The sequence below is a fragment of the Eptatretus burgeri genome, chromosome 1 (genome assembly GCF_056783735.1).
Source record: "Eptatretus burgeri isolate ZD-2024b chromosome 1, Ebu_testis_v1, whole genome shotgun sequence".
NCBI lineage: Eukaryota > Metazoa > Chordata > Myxini > Myxiniformes > Myxinidae > Eptatretus > Eptatretus burgeri.
Window position 1 is genome coordinate 113,385,061 of NC_140961.1, and position 22,611 is coordinate 113,407,671.

Here is a 22,611-nt window from a genome sequence, read left to right on the forward strand (position 1 = left end):
TTTACACCACTTTTACACTACGTCTTTTACACCACCATTTATTTAACATATAAGTTTGACCGCCAAGCAATATATTTGACAAATAAGTGAAGTCTCTAATAACAGTAAGTTTCTTGTTTGGAATGATTTTCATTTTTGTTTGAAAAGGAGGCAGAAAAATTAAAACAAGACAGACTAAAACAATAATTACCTAAAACAATTACCTCTGTGCTCATGTGCACTCAGCACGAGATTCCATGCAATTTGTCAAATATTGTGACCATCCCTTCCTTGTTTACATATTTTAACACCCATAAAGGAAATCGAAGTCAGCTTAACAGTCTTACATGGGGTCTGTGTTCCCCAATCCAATGCCACCTCTCAGAACCACATCAGATAATTTCCATGAGGTCAGATTTCCTTGATTTCAATGCAGGAGCAGACAGCTTAGCAACAATGATCTGTACTACTTATGATCTATCTTTACACCCTCATGGACAACAATAATAATTGTTGTCTTTATTCGTATTTTATTACTATTTATTTATTACTTTTAAAAAGTTATTGTTAATAGAAAGTATTGTTCATAAACTGAAAATAACTTTTGATTCAAGGAAATAATATTGCAAAGCAGGCCTCCAAAGCCAGCTGTAGCCTGAGCATCCATCATACATCCATGTCTTTCTTTGGAAAATCAGAGCTACTCATCATCTACAAAGACTTTGTACATTGCTGTTCAATGGAGTACTGCTCTCTCCTGTAGGCTGGCAACCCAGCATCACATCTGTCTCTCCTGGATTCTGTGGAATATAAAGGTCTCAACATTATTATTCTCTCCTGTGATGAGGCCAAAGCACAGGGTCTGTTTTTATGACTTTGCAGGCAGGTCGGTGGTCACTGCTTTTTACCACCTCTTCTTCAACATTGCTCCCTCTGCTCTTTTCTCTCAGTTCATAGACCTTTTCCAGCAACTCCAGGATGCACACGTTCTTCCAGTAAACCCCCTTCCAGTTAAACTTCCAAAATCCAGACTGACTGCACATCTCAACTCCTATGGAATCTATGGAACCACTTTCCAAAGACCGATCTTTCCCACTGTTCCCTCCAGGGTTTCATGCGGGTAGTGCACAGCCACTGAATGTCATCCCTTACCAGACTCATGATCTTTGTTCTCCCCATTAACCATACCTCAGCCAATGCTCTTCGTTGATGATGTCAGTGTTTGTTCCTATTCTCTATTCTCTCTTCCTTTCCTGCTGTCTCTTCTCTTGCTTTTTGTGCCCAATTGTTGCCCTGCTACCCCACTGTCAATTTAACTTTGCTCTTCCATGGGTCTTGAAGAGACAATTACATCTTTTACAATTAATCGACATTAATAAATCTCATTGTGTCAGTCGGTGTGTGTGTGTGTGTGTGTGTGTGTGTGTGTGTGTGTGTGTGTGTGTGTGTGTGTGTGTGTGTGTGTGTGTGTGTGTGTGTGTGTGTGTGTGTGTGTGTGTGTGTGTGTGTGTGTTTCGTCCACAACTTCAAAACCATGAAAACTCGGGGCACAAAACTTTGCATGCACAGTAAGATAACTCCATGGGAGTGCATGAATAAAAACTTGGTATTTGGTTAAAGCTAAATCCTTGGTCAGTCGAACTACACCTCCTCGGTGTCTTAGCTGCCAGTTTGATTCCTAAAAATGCCTTGCTTTGGAACAGGTCCTAACAGTTTCTGTACGATAGAGCTTCATACCTATGAATCATGATATACATCGCTGATCGCTGATCATTGATCGCTGCTCTTCATACCTACAAATCGCTGAATACATGGCTAATCGCTTGCCAAAGCCAGCTGGTCCTTATCAACCGATATTTGTCAGACATGGCGATAAAGCTGCAAGCGGTGCAATTGGCGTTTTTTTTTATATCAGAGCGGATGTCGTTTCTGTAAATAAAATACAAATTGACATTCATGACAATGTTAAGGTTATCAGGAGAACTAAGTATTCTTCAATTGTTTCGTTGAAGTGCCTGCTTGAGTGCTTAAGTCACTTGGTGAGTGCTGTATAGGCTGCTTGGTTTGAACAAACTGTTTTATTAATTTCCTCCATATGACAGACCATATTGCGTCTATTACAAAGTATGAAAAGGTGGGGATTGGTGTGTCGGAGCTGCTGAACATTTTTGGCCATTTGAACCAGAAGCATTCTCGACTCTACAAGGTGGTTCTGAGATAATTTTTAAAGAGAGTGGTAAATCCACATATTATAGTGTTATAAAGATTGCCGAAAAGCTCCTTCATTCACCTCTGCTATGTCTGGGCATGTGGCGTATATAGAATCTCATGGTTCTGAAAATGCCATTAAACTAAAAGAGAAGAGGACAAAGAGGATCCCTCCTTCTCCATATTCAGTAGAGCAATGGGTGGAATTTGCTAGCAACAGATGGTATTTTGAGAGAGACCTGTGGTGTGGCTCCACAATGTTCACACACATCTGTTTTTTTTTGATGCGGCAGTGCCGAGTGAGCAACGTTGCCAGGTGAAGTGAATGACGTGGTACCTGTATTATGTACACCATTCAGTCACATGTGCCACCCTTCACTATAAGTCACAGCATTAATTCACAGACAAAAAAATAAAAGAGTGTGTGTGTGTGTGTGTGTGTGTGTGTGTGTGTGTGTGTGTGTGTGTTCATTCAGTCCCACACTATGGTACAGTATTAATTCAGGGGCAAAAAGTAATAATAAAAGTGTGTGTGTGTGTGTGTGTGTGTGTGTGTGTGTGTGTGTGTGTGTGAGTGTGCGTGTACGTGTGTGTGTGTGTGTGTGTGTGTGTGTGTGTGTGTGTGTGTGTGAGTGTGCGTGTACGTGTGTGTGTTTGTTCGTTCAGTCACCTGAGCCACCCCATGCTACTGTATGCAGTTCACTCTGCACACACTGTCACTGTTAATCACAACAAAAAATACACCCTATTCTCCTTTGTAATAACTGGTCGATGGATCAAAGTACAAATAGTGGTATCTGCGGTGTCATACAGTGGTGTCATCTGTTGTGATTTTTATTTATTTATAACACGAGATCACATTGTTTCACCTTTTTCTGTGATCTGCTTTCATTTAGGATGTTATTTAATTTCATTAGGAGCTTGTAGCGATGTTATCTTCTAAATAAAAGTGTATGAGATATTGTTTGTTTATGATGCTGTCAAAGAAATTCTTAAGTCATGCTGTGCATTTGAACATTTATTCAACATATAAACAAATACATCTGTGCATATGGAGTGATCTGAACACAGTCTTGCTCCAGATATCTGAAATACATGATAGAGTTAAGTCCTTTATATTGAATCCTGTGTGATATAGTATTTTTTATTTCCAAACGCTGGCGCCACAGTTTGTTAGGTCTTGATATTCCCAGGTGGAGTTCATCTTCAACCTTCGTCCAGCCGCCAGCTTGATTTGGTTGTAGAATTGTCGCATATATTTCAAACCTCTATGTGTAGATTCTCTCCCGGCACAGAATGATGCACAGAATGATAGATTGATGTCAAAACTGCAACCCTTTTGGGTATTTTGATAGATTTCTATAGTATGTAGGTTAAAAGTCAGTCCACTTCTAACAGACTGGGGAAATATACCATCTTGAAGCAATTAGAATGAAGTGAATACATCTGGACATTTCCTTCGACCAACATTCCAGTTGTACTGAAATCATATTCCCTATGGCCGATGCCTTTCATAAAAATCCCTTTCGAAAGCAAGATCGCTTTTAAATGATCGGCAATTCTTTTATACTGAATAATGATTTTCGTTTTAGTTGAAAGGCCAACCTGTTTTGATCATCTTTGCTAGACAGATTGATCATCTTTTAATGCAGAGGAAAGATATGATTATCTTCTTCTTCTTTCAGCTGCTCCCGTTAGGGGTCGCCACAGCGGATCATCCGTATGATCCACATAGTGATTTGGCACATGTTTTACGCCGGATGCCCTTCCTGACGCAACCCTGGTCGCCTCTTACGACACAGGGATATGGTACACCTATTTTAACCGGGGTATACACCGGCCCAGTACACTGGTACTCATTTCGCCGACCTCAGAAGGATGACAGGCTGAGTGAACCCCCTGGTGTATTAATTCAGTGGCCCAACGGGGCTTGAACTCAGGACCTTTTGGATCCCAAGCCGCTGCCCTAACCACTGCGCCAACACCAGCTATCAGAAAGATATGATTATGTAAATTAAAATTAAAATAGATACATGATCAGGCACATAAAATCATACCATATTTGAGTACATTTTCCATTACAGATTTATAACGATGCATTTATTTTAATATCAAGTTTTAATTAACAACATTTTATTATTGTTTTTATCACCCGAAAGCCCATTCTGCTAATTTGGGATAAATTGCATCGACAACGCCATTTCTCTGAGTTCCCAAAGTTAATCTTCTGACAAAACTTTATTGGATCACATTTTTACCACGATACGCCTTACTTGGGGTTTTAAAGTAATTTTCTCACAAATCATAACTTATAAACACATGAGCCACCAATTGTCATGGTGAAGGGGTGGGATTCCTGAATGGGGTAGGGTGGGAGGAGGCAGCGGGAGCGTTGGGATGAGGGAGGGGAAGGGGAAGGAGGAGTGTACCTTTGCTATTCATAAATAAAAATAACCCAGAATAATTGGTTATTGCTTTCAGATGTGAAGTTTATAAATAGATTTATTAATTAATTACCTATACGTTTTAGAAAAATTGAGAGAGATTGTCAATTATATATCTGTCTAATGTATATTTCTACCATAAATCTGAAATATAAGATCAATTTACTTTGTAATTGTAATATGAATGCAAATGAATTGTATTCATCACTAACTTTTAACCCTTTTCTAAACTTGTTTCCTCTCATGTTTCAGCCTGCAGTGGAACAACTCAATCAGCAGTTAAATTTATCTGATGCTGAAGGTATGTCCTTTACACTCATTTATACTGTGTGTACAACACATACAATATATACTGTGTGTAAACACTTTCACCCAATGCACACAAATTTGAGGACTTCATCTCTGTGTTTCAATCAGAGCAAATAAATATGTTTTTGAGTTAAATTATGTTAATATGCTGTTTTCATATTATTTACATCGTTGCTGGAAGTTCAGCTCAGACCATTGTTAAAGGAAGTGTTCATGTTTTATCTATTCAGGTGCCTATTTCACTTTTGAAAGGTGTCTTATCAGCTTTCCCCTCAATTTGTCATCATTGAGTTTTCAAATCTAAATCGATAACATGTAATTATTACCCATGCCAGAGGAGAGGGTAATGCATTTGGATCCGTTTGTTTGTTTTTCTGTCTCTGTCTGTCTGTCTGTCCACACAGAATTTTAGTGTTTTTCTCCGCATCCATTTGTCGGATTGAGACGAAATTTTCACCACAAGAACGACTACTCATGTAGAATGTTTTAATGATAATTATGACATCATAGGACACGTGGTGTGGCAGCCTTGTTGGAAAATAGAAAAACTTTGGACCTCTATCTCTGAAACCGCACCAAGGAAAAAATTGAAACTTGGCACATAGCAATCACTTACAGCAGTTATAAAGTGGCAGTTCTAATTATATCGCTTATCAATTACTAGATGACTCATGAACCCGTTGGGTTCCCATTGTGACAGTGGTTGATGAAAAAAAAAAACGACACAAAATTTTAATATTATTTAGTTGTAAAATTTTAACTTGAAGAAAATTTGAGCATTCACCACAGGAGTCATCGTTCGGCCAACCGGTTTCTCAAGGTATATCAACACATTCTCCATGGTTTGTCATTGCGCTTTATGGATTGTCATGCCAAAACTTGACTGAATCGGGAATTGATTTTTAATAACTTTTTTTGTTGCCCGATTTGAACGAAATTTGATACTGCACACTACAGGCAAATGGCAAGTAAGGTGGCCCTTAAAAATTTTGCGCTATTGTGTACTGTTTTGGCTGTATTTCGGGAACATACATACATACATACAAGATGAGAGTTTTAGTAACATACTAGACGACCCGTGAACCCGTTGGGTTCCCGTTGTGTCAGCGGTTGATGAAAAAAAAATCATTTCAAGAAAAAAAAAAAAAAGATTGCTCCAGCGAACTAAACCGCTGAGGTTGTTTGCATTGATCAAATACTCCCAAAGAGTACTTGACTGAATCGGGAATTGATTTTTTAATAATTTTTTTTCATTGCCCAATTTGAACGAAACTTGAAACTGCACACTGCAGGTGAATGGTGAGTAAGGTGGCCCTAAACTTTTTGCACTATCGTGTACCGTTTTGGCTGTATTTCGCAAACATACATATGCATACATATACACATATACACACACAAGATGAGAGTTTTAGAAATATATAGATAGATATACGTAACACACCAGCACACAAACACCACACAAAACTTTACAAACACCACACAAAACAAGTCATGGCGAGGATCTACAATCACTGATTGCTCTTTTTCTTGTTACTTCTGGTTCAGCATATTTTCCAGACATAATGAAGAGGTTGAAACTTGTCTTGAAAAGATGCATGTGTGATAATTTTATGAAACATACACAGATGCTATCATAGCCTGGTGTTGGCGCAGTGGTCAGGGCAGCGGCATGGGATCCAAAAGGTCCCGAGTTCAAGCCCCGTTGGCTGCTTGAATTAATACACACCAGGAGGTTGACTCAGCCTGTCATCCTTCCGAGGTCGGCGAAGTGAGTACCAGTGTACTGGGCCAGTGTATACCCCCGTTAAAATATGTGTACCATATCCCTGTGTTGTAAGAGGTGACCAGGGTTGCGTTAGGAAGGGCATCCGGTGTAAAACATGTGCCAAATCACTATGCGGATCATACGGATGATGCGCTGTGGCAACCCCTAAAGGGAGCAGCCGAAAGAAGAAGAAGAAGACACAGATGCTATCATAAGGGTGCATTTGTGGGGTTTTTTTGTTCAAAACACATAAAGACTGGAAAGTAGGTCACAACGAATGAACTGGAATTAATCTCCATGACTTGAATGACTTTGGTTTAGTAAGATTTCCACAAGGTGTTGCCAGAGACCACTACGGATATGATTTGATTCCAACTGACAAGAGGGAAGGAAATTCAAGGGTCTTCAAAAAAATGAGATCATTGCAAGCTTGCACTTTTGCCGCCAAGCTGTTGTTCTTTGTCTAAAATATGTTGTTCTTTGTACGTTGTTGTTTATTGTGTTAGTAAATGTTTCTGAGACAACACATCTTCCGCTGGGGCGTCCTATCAACATGCAGCCAGCTGGCAAATGGTGCCTCCTGATGCAACACTCCTTCATCTCTGCATATCGGATGGATACGAATGCTCCATTGTGGGTCTCCTACACCATATTCAAACATGTGAGTTCGGTGTGGCTGGGTGGGGTGTGGTTGATATTGACAATGACAAAGGCATGAGTACAGATGTTATAAGATGGAGCTGACTGCTATGATAATCATTAGGGTTTTTTGGTAGAGAGCCTTAGTTAATCATTTCTATCAACAGAACTACAGGGTGCATGATAAGTCAATCCCCAATTTTAGATGGAGATGAGGTGTTCATGAGTGGCCTCCCAGTAGTCCTGTAGGCATCGGCCAAGGACCAAGTTTATAGCATGAAGCGAAAAAACCTTGATGAACTGGAGGAGAGAATAACCAATGTTCTCACCAACATTCCTGAAAACATGTTTCAATGAGAACGACCACCTGGTAGAGTGCATACCTCCGCCAGACTGATTCGTTTATGTTTTGTATCCCACTGATAGGCCTGAAATAAAATTTAATCAGCTTGTTCTTGGCACCTAACCATCTCATCCACCAAGTTTATTCCGAATCCGTCCACAACTTTTTGAGATATCATGCGATTTCGTTTTTAGTCCCATCTCTCAATGGTGAAGAATCACTGAAAAATTAAATCATCATCGTATGAGGATTTGGATTGGGATCTTCACCAAAATTTAATCAGTTAGTCCTTGTCTCACACCCAACCTGTGAACCAAGTTTTGTCCAGATCCATCCATAACCTTTTTTAGATATTGTGCTATATATCGGATTAGCACTATCTCTCAGTGGTGAAGAATCACTTAAAAATTCTTGGATCTGGATCTGGATTCGGATCTTCACCGAATTATGTGTTCCTGTCTTTGACTGGTCAACTACACACACACACACACACACACACACACACACACACAAAAAAAATTCAGAACGATTGCTTTAAATCTGTGGCCAAAAATCGTTTGACAAATAGACAAATTGACAGGGGTGAAAACATAATCTCCGTCCACCTTTGATGGCGGAGGTAATCAGCAGTAGCCATATGCCAGTCCGATAAAGGAAATGTGTTGATAGTGCTGGAGTATATGTGGAGGTTTAAAGTGTTGTGCATAAAACCTCACAAGACTCTCTTTCATTTACAGCTTGTTTCATTAAAATAGGTTCATGAATAAAGCTGTTCCATCAATTTAAAATTGGGTATTGACTTATCATACACCCTATCCACCAATGTGTAAAATGTAATTATGTACAATTTATGTTTTTTGAAATAGGGGATAACCCATAAACTTAAACTTCTTTCAGAGGACCTTTTGATCAATATGTAAACTTTTATCAAGTAGTGCTTATAATTCATGCGAATATCTATCTGTTGTTTGCATTGCATTCGAACCTTTCCACATACTTTCTCTATTGTGAGCAGACCGGTGCAAAACCTTTGCCATCCTTGAAGACAAACTGTACAAGAGATGACCCACGGCTTCCGAATGGACCATCTTGTTCCAATTTCTCTTCCTATGGTTTTCTCTATCCCCCCAGTAAGTAGGCCGACTTGCATCACTCTAGTTTTGTGCTAAGGAATCTGAATTGTCTGTGTCTAACCCATGAACGAAAATGTAATCTCTTTTGCAGATTTGAATACGACACATGAGTATGATGGTCTTATCACAAGCAATATGATGTTCATGCACCCTGCCTTCAAGAGTAAGTGTGACTCATACAGTTTCCAATTAACTAGCAGGGTACTCATCACTGACGGGTTAGTAGATGTCTCACCTCAAATGAGTGTATATTGGTGGAAACGGGAATTCAGTGTATATATTCAATGTGCAGATATCGCAGTAGGTGGAGCTCGTAACCTTGGCAACCTCGTTCCATTCCACCATTGAAGATTTCCAATCCATGCTTGTTGTACCTCAGAAGTACTACTTGGGAGTGAGGGTGTTATGATGAAAGCTCAGCTGGGAAACTAATTTGGGCACGTTTTGGGCCTACCACCTGATGGAAGACCACCAAAGTTCTTTTTCATGCCACCGACTACCTACAGGCAGCGCCTATCCCTCTCCACATCACTTCTTCAGTACCCAACCTGCCCCCTATCTCTATACTCCGCATAGCTTTGCTTTTGGCAATTTCCATTCAGTATTTCTGACAACATTTCATTCTGGTTTCCCATTTGATGATCCATAAATCAGTAGTTTCAGTTTCACTTTTCAACATGTTTCACTTTGTGATATCAGTTTCAATTGTGATCGTGCGACCTGAATGGTGCATGAAAAAAGGTCGTCAAAAATTATTTTGGGGGGAATCTTTTTTGATTTTCTAAATGGTGTCGAGGGGTCTAAAAGTGGCTTAAGGATCTTAAAAGGTGAAAAAGGGGTCTAAAGTGTTTAAGGGTCTCAAGGGTCATAAAGGAGTCTCTGTTGTTTAAAGGGTGTAAGGGTCTTAAATGGGTCTAAATTTCTAAAGGGGTCTTATAGTGTACGTCATTGTGTAATTTAGTCAACTTTTCATATAGAATCTGGAAACTTGTAATTTTTCACTTCCTATGTTTACAGTGAACACAAAAACAGCTGTTTCCAATTTTTTTTTTCATAAGCAGTCACCAACATCCAAAATTTGAGAAATCGCCATATTTTACCCATTATCGCACATTCAGAGATTATAAAAAATATCTGTTCAGCTAAATTTAACCCAATTAGGCATTATTTATGAACCCCCCAACAGATGACAGCCAAATATGCACAAAAAGGACGTTCTGTAGTACTGAGAACATACAATTTGAATGGATGTGCAAATACAAAACACAAAGATGCTTCGGCATACATAATTATTTAGTCATCCAAGTCCTCATTTTCCTCGTCATCGCTTGAATTCTCATCAATTGCGACATTGTTGCATGTGTCCTCAGCTCCTTCAAACTTGCAGTCAGCACTTACTTTTACGTAAAAAGCACTTACTTCACACTTGCAGAGCTCTATGTGCTTGCAGTATTTGCTGAGAGATGACCATTGCTGACTGATTCAAATCATGTGTTCAGGCTTCAGTTTTTACTGTGTACATGCCCTTCAAGATCCATAGAATCATGCTATGTAGTTCATGCGGAACTACATCTTCTGCTGAGTTTTCCAGCGTTCCATTGAAAACCCATGGCTCCTTTATGACCTGCTCAATCGATTTACGTAGCACCATGGAAGCTTCGAAGATCTTCTTCATGTTATCATGTGGGTCAGGTCTGTGTACTGCTTCTGCGACTGCTGCGTTTTGTTTGGCTTTGGAATGTATAAGCGTAGGCTTATTTGGCAATAGTGTGAACTCAACGAGTTTGACATTCTTCTCGATTTTCTGTCGCAACCATCTCCGTGCTGTTTGGGCATTTGAAAATGTTGACCAATATTCAATATCGTGTTGTTTCATCTTCGATACATAGTCCTTTTCTGCTTCATCGATGGGTATGATTTCACCTTGTTCGATACGCTCCTGTATTTCAGCAAAGAACTCGATTTTGGCTGCTATATAGTGAACAGTAGTTTCACTATCATCGGTATTGCCACCGGTAGGGGTATTTGAGGAGGTTAGACTGTCTCCAGCACACTCAAGCTCATGCTTCAGAAGTTTCCACTGTTCAGTTATACACTGCTTGTGATACACAATGTCCTGTGACAGTGCATCATTATCAGATATTACATTAGCATAGTTCACTTTCCACTCTGGGTTGTTGGAGTGTTGCACTATATCATGTATCAGAGTTCCAATATTTCCTGACCGGCATTCGTGCAAAACATCTTGAGCTTTGCCTTGGCAGAAAAAGCACTTACTTTTATCATAGTTCATGGATTTTGAACGATTGTGCCTTCCTGATACTGACAGTTCAGTTCTTCAGGTTCTCCATGGTGTGATGAGGTAGCTGGTCTCCCTATGGTTCGTTGAAGAAGACTAACATCGGATGTTGCACAGGCTCGTTTATATTGCTTTTCATCACGTTTTATATCTCTATTATAATACCAAGCTTGCACACTAAAAACTCGGCTCGCCGTCACACGATCCCTATGAAATTGCTGTGGCACTTAGCGGACATGCCGACAATGCTTGGGAAGTCTTGGCGTTCCATAGTACCACTTGCATTTTGCACAATGCGTATTTTTGTCATTCCCCGTGTACGGTCTGTCGTCTGCTACCAGCTATGTTGTACTGCTATCCCGTGCATGTGCACGGGTATCGCTAGTGTTCTTTATTGGTGCTTGCCGCGTAGCATGTTCTGCGCCACACAACATGCTTGTCACTTAGATCACCTGCTGTCAAGTCCCCGATTTTTTTCATTGAGTGTAATGAACTCATTGTTCCCAAAACTCGCTCTCAAACGAACCGCTGTCAATAATTTGTCGTATGTTGAATGTTCCTCAGATTGTGGTGGTTCTTTCAATTGCTCTTGTTTGGAGCTCTGACACTTTATGCATAGTTTATAGTTTATTTCTGTGCGCGCCCTTTTCTCCGGGGGTTCTTCGCTCTGTGCCATGACTTATCTGCAAATAGAGAAAAAACACATAATTGATCATTTTTATATAAAAGACACCATGTACATTGTCTAAATATGCAGGATCAGGCAAAGATATCAGAGTGGTCATATTGATGAGTGTTGGGGATTATGATTATGATGAGTGTTGGGGATTATGATTATGATGTCTATTATAGATCTTCTACTGCATACACTGTGTCTGAAAATACGAAATGAAATTTGTCATCAAAATTTTTTATCGATTTTCGTCACTCGCTGGCCGCCATCTTGGATTTTTGTCATTAGCAATGTTTGGAAAAATTGGAAACAGCTGATTTGAAGTCCTATGTGATCTTAGGAAGTGAAAAAAAACACAAGTTTCCAGATTCTATATGAAAAGTTGACCATCGTATGAATTGCTACATAACAACATACACACTATAAATATGAAAGAGCAAAAGTGGTCTGAAGTATCCAAATGGTCTGAAACTGTCAAAAGGGTCTTAAAATGTCGATAGGACTAAAGATTTGAAAAGTGTTGAAAGGATTGAAGTTGGTCTATTATTTTAAAAGGGTCTAAAGAGGTCTACAGGCCATAAAGGGTGTAAAGGAGTGAAGCTGTTGTAAAGAAATTAACGCTGGAGTGCATCACGGCAATAATTGGCCAAATGACCTCCTCACAACCCTTTAAAACGCCTATTTGGGTGCATCGTGCAAGGCTGGTAGAGACCTATCAAAAAAGACTCAAGCAGTTATTGCTGCAAATGGTACTTCCACTAAATACTGAACTCAGGGGCTGAATACTTTTGCAAACAGTGGATTTTGATCTGTATATGGTTTTTTGCAGGTATTCCTGACATGTAACCTCCTTCTAGTATAACAGTGTTAAGTTTCATCTCATCAGTTATCAATAAAAAAGTTCATTTGGAAAAAAACTGTTTCTCCATTATTTGTAATTCAATTAAATGTGACATGATAGGTCAAGAGTGAATACTTTTGCAGGCCACTGTATGTAGGATGACCTAGACACAGGTCCAGAAATGCTTCATGTCGGTCTAGACTCTAGATTATCGCAATGCTTTTCTTGTTGGAATGTCGTGACACTCAGATTCATCATATGCATCACTTGCTGCACCATCACCATGACACAATCAGGATCACTTGTAGTGCAGGAATTCGCTTCATGTTTTTCTCAGTGTGCTATACTCTCGATATGTCTGAAACGAGAATAGCATCTATGATGATGGCCGTAACTTCGAGCTACAGCCGACAGGTTGAGTGACCAAGTTCATGCATTGCTTCCTCCAAGTGTCTTTTTCCGGACCATCAACTATTCTCCATCACTCACCCAACTCTTCTTCATGAATTTAGATACCTTTGAAGAGGCTGAATCACCCACATGATGCAATAAACACCTCATTTCCTTGCCAAAACGAGGCGAAAAGCTTGTCAAGTGGGCGTAGCCTCCAATGAGCACTAAGCACCAGTACAGGAAAGCTAGGACCATGCCCTCTGGTGATTTTTCCACCCTAAGGCCCGAGTTTTCCCCCCTTTGTTCCGTACTGTGCAAATGTAAACAGTGGGAGATGTTTTAATGGTACTTTGAACTATCAGGCAAATTTTGTTCTTTTCCATGAGAGGTGCAATAACAAAGCACCATAGGTGCCAGTGCACCATGGCTTTTTGGCAAATGGTGGTAGTCTGTGTGTCCCACTTGCTTTCATCGGGGAAAACACTTTGTATGTCTTTTGGGCTTTGGCCTTGTTGAAGTGTGTCTGTATAATCAGTGGGGGTGGTGTCTGGTGAGAGAATTGTGGCTTTGATGTTAAAGTGTGCCTGGATTGTGCATCATCAGAAGTGTGAAGCTCATCCAACAGAAAATCAAGAGCTTGCAATATTTCTGACTTTGGCGAAGCGAGAATGCGGGACCAGAGCTCTGAACCATATTGTTGCTTTATTAAGCATGGCAGGTCACTGTGGATTAGGCAAAGCCACGTGAGCACAACAACGTTTTCAAGTGAGGGGGAGAGCTCTTCGTCTTCGATGACATCTTGGCCATGGTAGTAGATGTCACTGTCCCGGCAGAGGAGATTATCTTCAACAAATGCAATAATGCACTGAGACATATTGAGGTGAAGTCCATGATGTGCTCTCTCGTGGATTGAAATCCAAAATGCAATCTGATTGACTGCCAAATATTGGTTATGGATGTCGAGTTTCTCACAATTGTGTTACGAGAGATAATTGGACAGTCGTTGGAAATCTGTCCAAGCATTAGTTCTCGTATTGAGACTTTTTTGCGTTTTGGCATTTGACAGCAGGGACACGGTCATCGTCATCAGTGAATCCATGGAGGTGGGAAGTTTTATTCATTTTCTCTCAGGTCAAATTTTCCACGAGAAAGGACGCAAAGTTGGAGTCGAGAGACACTTGCATGTTTGAGGTTATATTTCCAGGCTTCAAATAATTTAACAGTTTCAAACTTGCCGAAGGACCATTGTTTTGTTCCACGGTGTGTTGCGGCCATTCTGGCGGTGGAAAGGTTGTCATTCTCTTCGAGGGATTTGGTATACAAGTCAGTGTTTATGAGGCAGCAGTAGTTTCAGCTTGTAGGCCGCTCACCCATTTGTGATGGATGAAAAAGATTGGTGTCCACAGATGGCACTCAAAGTCGGCAGCTTTTAGTGAAGTCCCGCATGGTTGTGAGTTAGAAAATGCACGGAAAATACGCTGCCACCACGACACTGAAGTAGTTGAGAGAAACTACCAGGTCAAGGAATCACACAAACAAGCACAAGAAGTAAAACAGGATTCTGCTTTGCTCTGGAGAAGAGAATTCAAGATGGCAGGTCAGATTAGTGAGCTTGAGAAAAAGGACAGACTGAGTTTTTCGAGCCTAGAACACCAAATATAAAATGGACCGAGTAAGGTTACCCGGAAAATGAGATTATTGATGCTGTGATGAGGTCAATTGTTCCAGGCCTTCAATTATGAAGCTGAAATGATGCTACCAAAGCTAAGAAGAATTCTTCACTCGCATTACCAGGGAAGACTTGTGACAGGGCTATACAACATCTCACTTCAGAGGCACAAGGTTCTTTTTTTTTCCCCCACCAGCCTCATGTATTCCATGTTATGAATAAAAATTCTCATGTATTCCATGTATTCCAGCCTCTTCAGTTATGAATAAATAAGTTCATTTTCAAAAATTGTTTCTAGATAATTTGTAATTCACCTAAATGAGACATTATAAGTTAAGGTGCATACTTTTTCAGGCCACTATATGTCGGATGACCTAGATACAGGCCGAGCATTGCTTAACGTTGGTCTGGATGATCCCGAAGCTTTTCCTGTTGGAATGTTGTGACACTCGGATCTGGATTCACTCGGATCACATCAATTCCTGCCAGCCTCGTGCCCTCTTTAAAATAATACAGAGGACAGATGACAGAGGAAATAATAGAAAGCGTAAGCTCACGGGGATGAATAGTTTATATCTAAACAATGGGAAGGAAGACAAACGGTCTATCTATTACATATGCAACACATATTGCACAACAAGTATTTTATCCTTATACTAAGCAAATACTGCAAATAAACAAACAACGTTATAGTCAGCTATTTTACCCCACTAGGGTGATTTCCACAACAATATTATATAAAGCTCCTTCCAACCACTAACTGACTCATTCACTGAATCACTGACTCCCCAACTTCCTGATATAAATGTTTAGTACCTTCTATGTGGGGTACTAATTTCCCAGGGAAAAATCACAAAACAGTCAGAAAAATTCCCGAAACAAAATTATCTGCGAATAAGAGTCAGCCGGTGCAGACTTTGTCTGGTCACTGCAGGTCAAGTGAATCAAAACAATTGAGCTGACACTGGAACTGGTGGCTAGACAAAGTAGGCAGACATGACTGATCTCAGATCGTTTACAACATCCACTGTCAGGACTGCCCCTCCCGTGATGTTGGTCAAACAGGAAAACGGTTGTTCACCTGTCTGGCTGAACACTGTCATGTAGGAGGCAGAAATGACCAATCTTCCACCATCGCCACACACAACCACACCCTGCACTAAACCTTAGCGTGGGAACAAACCACAGTCATGGAGATGGCCTGCTCCAAGGCCAGCTGTGAGATTATTAAGGCATGATGGTTAGAGGGCCAGTCGATAAATAGACATGTCATCCTCAACCCAGTTTACCAAGCTCTATGCAGACATCTATGGAAACAAAAAAGGCCAATAACCACGCCTGGACATGAGCGGACACAATCCAATCTAGAATCCAATACTCCGCACCAGATTTTGATTCCCTCCCCTCAGCCCCTACTCACCCCTGAAACTCCAACTACTATACAAGGTGTCACCATAAACAGTTTATTTATTACTGTCTCTTTGGATAAAAGCTAGTCTGCTCCCAAAACGTCAGGCCCAACAAAGGATTCTCCTTTTTACGCTCAGTGTGCCTTTTTTTTTATTTAATATGATTCCTGAGCTGCACATTTTCTAACATATATATATATATATATATATATATATATATATATATATATATATATATGTATATAACCGTACTGTATATCGCTTTTGGAACAATATTTGAACAACTGTAAATCTTTACATTGAAAATTACTTTGATTTATTACACCGTGTATAACATGTTCTCAGCAGTGGATTTTTCACAAAATGAAGGAGCCTCAAAGCATTAAGTTGAGAAATTCAAAATGTCTGCAAGAGATGAGCAAAGAAAGATCATCGAACTAGGCTCTGGTGCTGAGTTTTCTCATATGTGGAAATAGGAGTGCTTGAAAAACTGGCCCACAAGATGCTTGTCTCAGTCTCTGTTCTTTATTGCATGGCCCGCAAGCGACTGGCAGCCCCTGGTGGCTGAAAGTATGAAGTATGTGTGACCTGATGTGTGACCGATAATACACAAATATGAAAATAGCCCATCTTACTCTGCCAGAAATGCTATCAAATTGACCCAATGGTTTAAAATGAGTGTTCTAACGTGAAGCATAAAAGTTACATAACTACATCAGTAGATGGTAGCATATGAAAGTGATGCTTTCAGTCCAGTTACCCATAACGAAGAAGAGTATGCGGAGGTGAGGCCTAATAGCAGCCATTATGGAGTCCTGCAGACAGTGTGGCGGTTCTCACACTGATTAGATGTCTTATCGGCAAAAGTGGCTCCCCTCTAAAAAAATAGTGAAGATCACTGGTCGAGGTGAATGGCATAGAAAAGCCCCATGAGGCAGGAATTTGCTCATTCCTCTGTCTGTGGTTGATGAGCAGATCTGGTTTGCATCACAGGAAATACGTGTAATGTCTGCCATTGTTCATCTAATCTAGTTCTCTGAAGAAACTTGGGAGGGCTTCACACTCATTGTTTGCTTGACCTGTTCCTTTGGTAGTTTTGTGGGAATACATTCACAATGAGCTGCTTATGAAGTACGCTGAAGGATATGATGCCATGAATGTCATCAGTGGACCGATTTTTGATTATAGCTGCGATGGTGTCTACGATACCGCTGAGCAAATCCAAAAGTGAGTAATTTTGGAGCCTAACATAAAATTTGGAATCCGCTTCATAATGGAAACCTGTTTTCATGATTACACTCGATTTGCATTGTTTTGTAATAATTTGAATGTGAATGAAAGTTACACTTTTGTAGATGTATTTTCAAATTCAGGTGGCTGGGGGAACATGTTTTTTTTTGCTCTCACAACTGATGCACAATTATTCAGCAAGATCTTACACTTGCACGTGACTGTTCATCATTCCATGGGTGTTCACGTCATCCACGTTTATGGATGCAACGCCCATGATTAACTGGCACCAGGATATTCATTTTGTCTGACTTTTATAAACCGATTTAACTGATTCATCAGGTGCAAACAGTTTTTGCGAAAGGCCGTCATCAATAAACTGAGTTGCAAGTTTGTGGTTATAATCATAAAAAAAAATAGTCCCTTCCTTAATCAAGGGTTTTAATTTACAGTGTTCTTTAAAAGCACTAAAGGCAAATTTTCACTCCTTAAAAGACACTTGCACTGTTTAATATCCCTTTGGTTCTCCTACATATCGGCACAGCTTGAGGTATTTCTGCCCTACAGTTTCCAATGGATATTTTGCTTTTCTATGCATCAAGTTGAGAGAGAGACCATATTACATACACTGATAAATATTGACATATTTGAAACTTTTATTCTTCAACCAATCGCATAGCTGCCATGTCATAGGCATCGTGGTTATATCCAGATTGACTGACACGATGATTCAGAGGTAGTGTACTCCAGGAGTTTTGTAGTGTGGCTTTGATTCCAACTATAAGCTGCTGGACCGGTTCCTCGTAAGCTGGGCATTGCATGACAAAGTGTCACTCCTCAAATGGATATTAAGCTGTTTGTCGCATCGCTGTCGTTGGTTGTTGGACATTGGAGATTGCAGTGTCTTTTGTGAAGCGTCAGATAATTCTTTTTGGTATCACAGAATTTTTTTTTTTTAATCGCTGTCCAAGTAATGGATGAAATCAACAGAACGTTGATTGAGGTATGCTAACCACTGTGGGAAGCAAGGAAATGAGAAACTCACATTTTTGGTGTTATCCCTTCGTCGGAGAGAAAGAGTTCTCTGTTGATTTCCTTCATTGTTCTACCTGTCCTCCGACACAGATAAACATTAGCCTTCACGAGAAAGACTACTTCTTCATTGTACTGTCCATATAAACTTCAGTCAAATGTCAGGCCTGACTAGCCAGGTGATGAACGACTTGGGCAAAAACCTTTCTCTGGCAGACCCCACAAAAAGCGTGAATAATTGTAGCTGTAATGAAGTAGTCTTCATGATAGTAGATGATCATATTTACACTGCAAGTATCTTATACAAAATTGCTACAATGTTGATACTTATTAAAGCTCTTTTGCTCTCAAGGGCAAAAGCTTGAAGTATGTTTTGTCCTTTTATGATGGTGAACATACTCCGATTATCTTATAATTTATAAAAAAAAAACCTTGGTGCTCCTGCTTTGTTTGCTTGACTCCCCAAACTCACTCACTCCCAATCCTTTTTCTGCATTCTTCCCCTGTCATTTGGAAGGCTTGGGAAAAATGACACTCCAACACACTTCTTCCTACTCATTGCAACTTGTGTCCATCTTGAAAACAAGATCAAATGGTGTGAACAACCTTTCAACCTCACTGCCTTTGTTCTGCCTCATCAATCTACCAACTTGGAAAGTTGTGCTGTAAGTCTCTAAATTAAAACTAGAACGGCACTCGTAGAGCGCAAAGTCTCTCCTCGTGCATTCATTATGAACAGAAATACCATTGTTAACTGAACAAGCGACCATTATGACCCACTGCTATTCTGGCCAATATACCGATATCATCCATGCACCCTATTATGTCACATACTTTCTTGGCATGGGTTATGCACATCATAAATTTAATTCTTCCCTCACATCGGGTCATCGATCAGATGTATGAAGTTTCAGATTTTTCGGATAAAGATTTTAATTCAACAGACTATGGCTGGAATACCACTTCACCGATGACATCATCGTTATCACCCTACATACCCATGGGGAGTTGATGACACATGCGAAGTTTAATTTTTTTTTCGTTGAGTGGTTTCGAAGAAAATGATGTCCAATTTTTTTTATTTTACTCCAACATGGCTGCCATACCATGTGACCTATGATGTCAGAGTTGGCAATCAAAAAAATATTATCAATAGGGAGTTCCTCCTATGTTTAAGGTTTTGCATCGATTGGACAAACCCTTGCAATTTTTAAACAACTTTTAAAGCGAAAACACACACTTACACACACACACACACACACACACACACACACACACACACACACACACACACACACACACACACACACACACACACACACACACACACACACACACACACTGCAATAGTCTTGCAAAATCATTCCAAACCCGAATATCAGTTTGGGTGTGTAACTCTACAAAGCATGTGTAACTCAAATTCGAAGGATTCAAGAGATATCCATATTCCTCCTTGAACTCTTCATACTTACTTGGAAATGTAATTATTAATATAGTTGTTGACATTATGTTGTTGTTGTTTTTTTCAGGATGGAAAGCCACCATCTGAATGGGTAGAACAGCGTCTGTGGACTCATGTGGCACGGCCACGGGACGTTGAGCTTCTCACCGGCTTTAGGTTCTACAGTGATGCCAAAAACATTAATGGATTTGATGTGTCCAACTTCCTTTCGACAATGACTACCATTAATTTCCCACCCACAGAATCGTGTCAATATGTTTAATTTGTGGATTTTGATCTCGAACAAAGATTCCACCCCGAGTTCATTTCTGCTGCTTCAGCTTTATTCCAAATAAATTACCGACAGCGATGCTTTGATTCACAATGAAAAAAAATTTTCTGCCATGCTTGTTTCTCAATCTTTATGCAATGTTTTGTACAAAAATTGCTAATTTCTCCAAATTATCCACTGACTGTTTATCGTAGTTTTACCAAAGTCAAGGCTTTTACAACTACTATGTTTTATTATATGAACTAGCAGATAACCCAGTTATTGTGGTTGGTGAGTTGTTCAACTCGACGTGTGATTTCCCATGGCATATTGCAGTTTCTTTTTAAATTCTTGCAGCCAATATGATACTGATGCACATGGTAACTGCTTTTTCATTTTTAAAATACCACAAAGTAGCTAATGGAGAAGTACATCTGTAACATTCTGTAATGTGAGGAGTGCTGCTAAGCAAATTAAACAATTTCAATGAGGGAATCAACATTATTTTTTGTTTTTTTTAATCAATAACAAAAAAAAAACAGGAAAGACGTCATGCAGAGCACGACATTTGAAAAATACCTCCAACAAATTTGACCATGAAAATACTTGCTTGTTGAACTCAGTGACCTGATATGTAAATCCTGTTCAAATTTCAAGTCAGGTCAGGTCAGGTCAGGTATGGGAGCATGCGCCGGAGCAGCGCGTTGCTACGTCCACTTTTCGCAGGTACTCCAGGCCCCTCCATCTGGCCATCCCCCGGGCAGATGTCAGGCCCATCCCCATCTCCTTGAGATGCCGATTAACCTGCTGAAACCATGAGACACGTGGTCGGCCCATTGGCCTCCTCCACTCACGAAGCTCCCTCACTGAGAGAATCTGGTGAGCAAGATCAGCATCAGGAAAACGAGCCGCATGCCCATACAACCACAACTGATCCTCACAGACCGTGTAGGTAACAAATCTCATTTGAGTCTCTCTCAGCAACCGCTCATTGGACACAAAGTCTGACCAGCGACAGCCAAGGATTCGCCGAAGAGACCTGGGACCACAGTGATTAAGTCTCCATCTCAGATCCCTGTTCACATCCGTAGAGCAAGACTGGAAGCATCATGGACCTGAAGATTCGAACTTTCGTCCTCCTGCACATGTACTGACAGCACCACACCCCATGATCCAGTGAATCCATGACTCCCCAGGCCCGAACCAGACATCTATTGACTTCTGCTCACAGCCAGCAGAGACGTGGATATCACTGCCAAGGTAAGTGAATTATTGACCTCTGCTCACAGCCATCAGAGACATGGACACCTCAACATCCTCGCCACAAACAGGTACAGACAGGATAGCAGCATCCAATATGTCATTGAAAGCCTGGATCTTAGTTTTGACCCAGGAAACCCATAATATCCCCGATGTTGGCTTAATGGTTAGTGTAGTAGTCTAGGGATCCTTGGGTCCTGAGTTCAAATCCCGCTCAGGTGTTGAATTAATACTAGGTGGGGTTAACTCGGCCTGTCCTCCTTCCAAGGTCAGCAAAATGATTACCAGCATGCTGGTATCCTGTGTTGGAGTGGTGACCCATTCAGGATTGTACCCAATAGCCAAGGAGACTGCGGAGGCAGCACCAATGCTCTGCACAGAGTATGGTCCCAATGGATGGTTGGATAATGATGTGCATTCGTGTTCGTTAAATGATAGAATTCCCCCTTTTCCTCATTGAAACAATGCTCCACATTCGCGGTATTTTTCAGTAGCGTATCCCCCACGAATGTCTGGGTCTTACTGTACTTATTGTACTTGGCAAGGAAGCAATCTTGCCCAATCCCAAACGATTCTCTGTGATTGTTTTGTATCATGCTCTGTCAGTTCCATGCCTGGAATATTCTGGGTGATGGAGTGTCTCAGATGTCCTTTTGACACAGAATACATTTATTCCAATCTGTGACAATGAATTCCAGGCAAGCCAGGCTGTTAAGGATCCAGTATAATGGAGACTTTGACCAACATAAATCTTTCAAAATTATTTTGTGCATCATAGTATACAATCAAAGTAATACAACCACCACCAAGAAACAAATTTCACAAAATGGCCACCAAACCTGTCATGGCACAAATCTGTGATGGAACCAAATGTAGACACTTTGTCCAGCGATGGTCGATGTGCCATATTTCATTATTTCCCTGTCAGAGTCACATGTACTTCATGCATTGCACATATCAGCTTTCCTGGAATTTATTAGTCCCCTTCTGGTTTCACCAGAGGGGACTATGTTTCACCTGTTGTTTTTTTCAACTATTTTCCCCATACCCTTTAACATATTCAAATGAAAATTTACATGGCTTTAATATGACTAGTGCGGGCCCGTAGGTGCGTGCCCGTAGGTGCGTGCCCGTAGGTGCGTGCCAGTATGTGCAGCTTTGTTCCTTCGCTCTCGTAAACGACGAGTGGATTGGGGCATTGTTTCAATGAGATCGGACCAACCGTATCATAAATGGCCATAACTTGGGAAACATACTCAGGTCCCCAGCGTCA

The 22,611-nt window shown here is 40.5% G+C and overlaps 1 protein-coding gene and 1 pseudogene across 9 annotated transcripts in view; one reads left to right on the plus strand and one right to left on the minus strand.

Annotated features, from left to right (window-relative positions):
* The window catches only part of LOC147035206 (ectonucleotide pyrophosphatase/phosphodiesterase family member 3-like), a 123,271-nt gene extending 102,694 nt beyond the window's left edge, over window positions 1-20,577 (plus strand). For 8 of the 9 annotated variants that reach the window (XM_085895330.1, XM_085895321.1, XM_085895334.1 and 5 more), the window contains 7 exons: window positions 4,884-4,932; window positions 7,212-7,366; window positions 8,703-8,817; window positions 8,912-8,983; window positions 17,199-17,331; window positions 18,884-19,031; window positions 19,896-20,577. In XM_085895330.1, coding sequence (XP_085751456.1) covers window positions 4,884-4,932; window positions 7,212-7,366; window positions 8,703-8,817; window positions 8,912-8,983; window positions 17,199-17,331; window positions 18,884-19,031; window positions 19,896-20,090 — 867 coding nt within the window. In that variant the 3' untranslated portion in view covers window positions 20,091-20,577. The remainder of the gene's footprint in view (window positions 1-4,883; window positions 4,933-7,211; window positions 7,367-8,702; window positions 8,818-8,911; window positions 8,984-17,198; window positions 17,332-18,883; window positions 19,032-19,895) is intronic. The other variant, XM_085895371.1, reaches the window with a different exon arrangement.
* On the minus strand, window positions 10,241-13,900 carry LOC147035207 (uncharacterized; annotated as a pseudogene).
* Window positions 20,578-22,611: the final 2,034 nt, after the last annotated feature.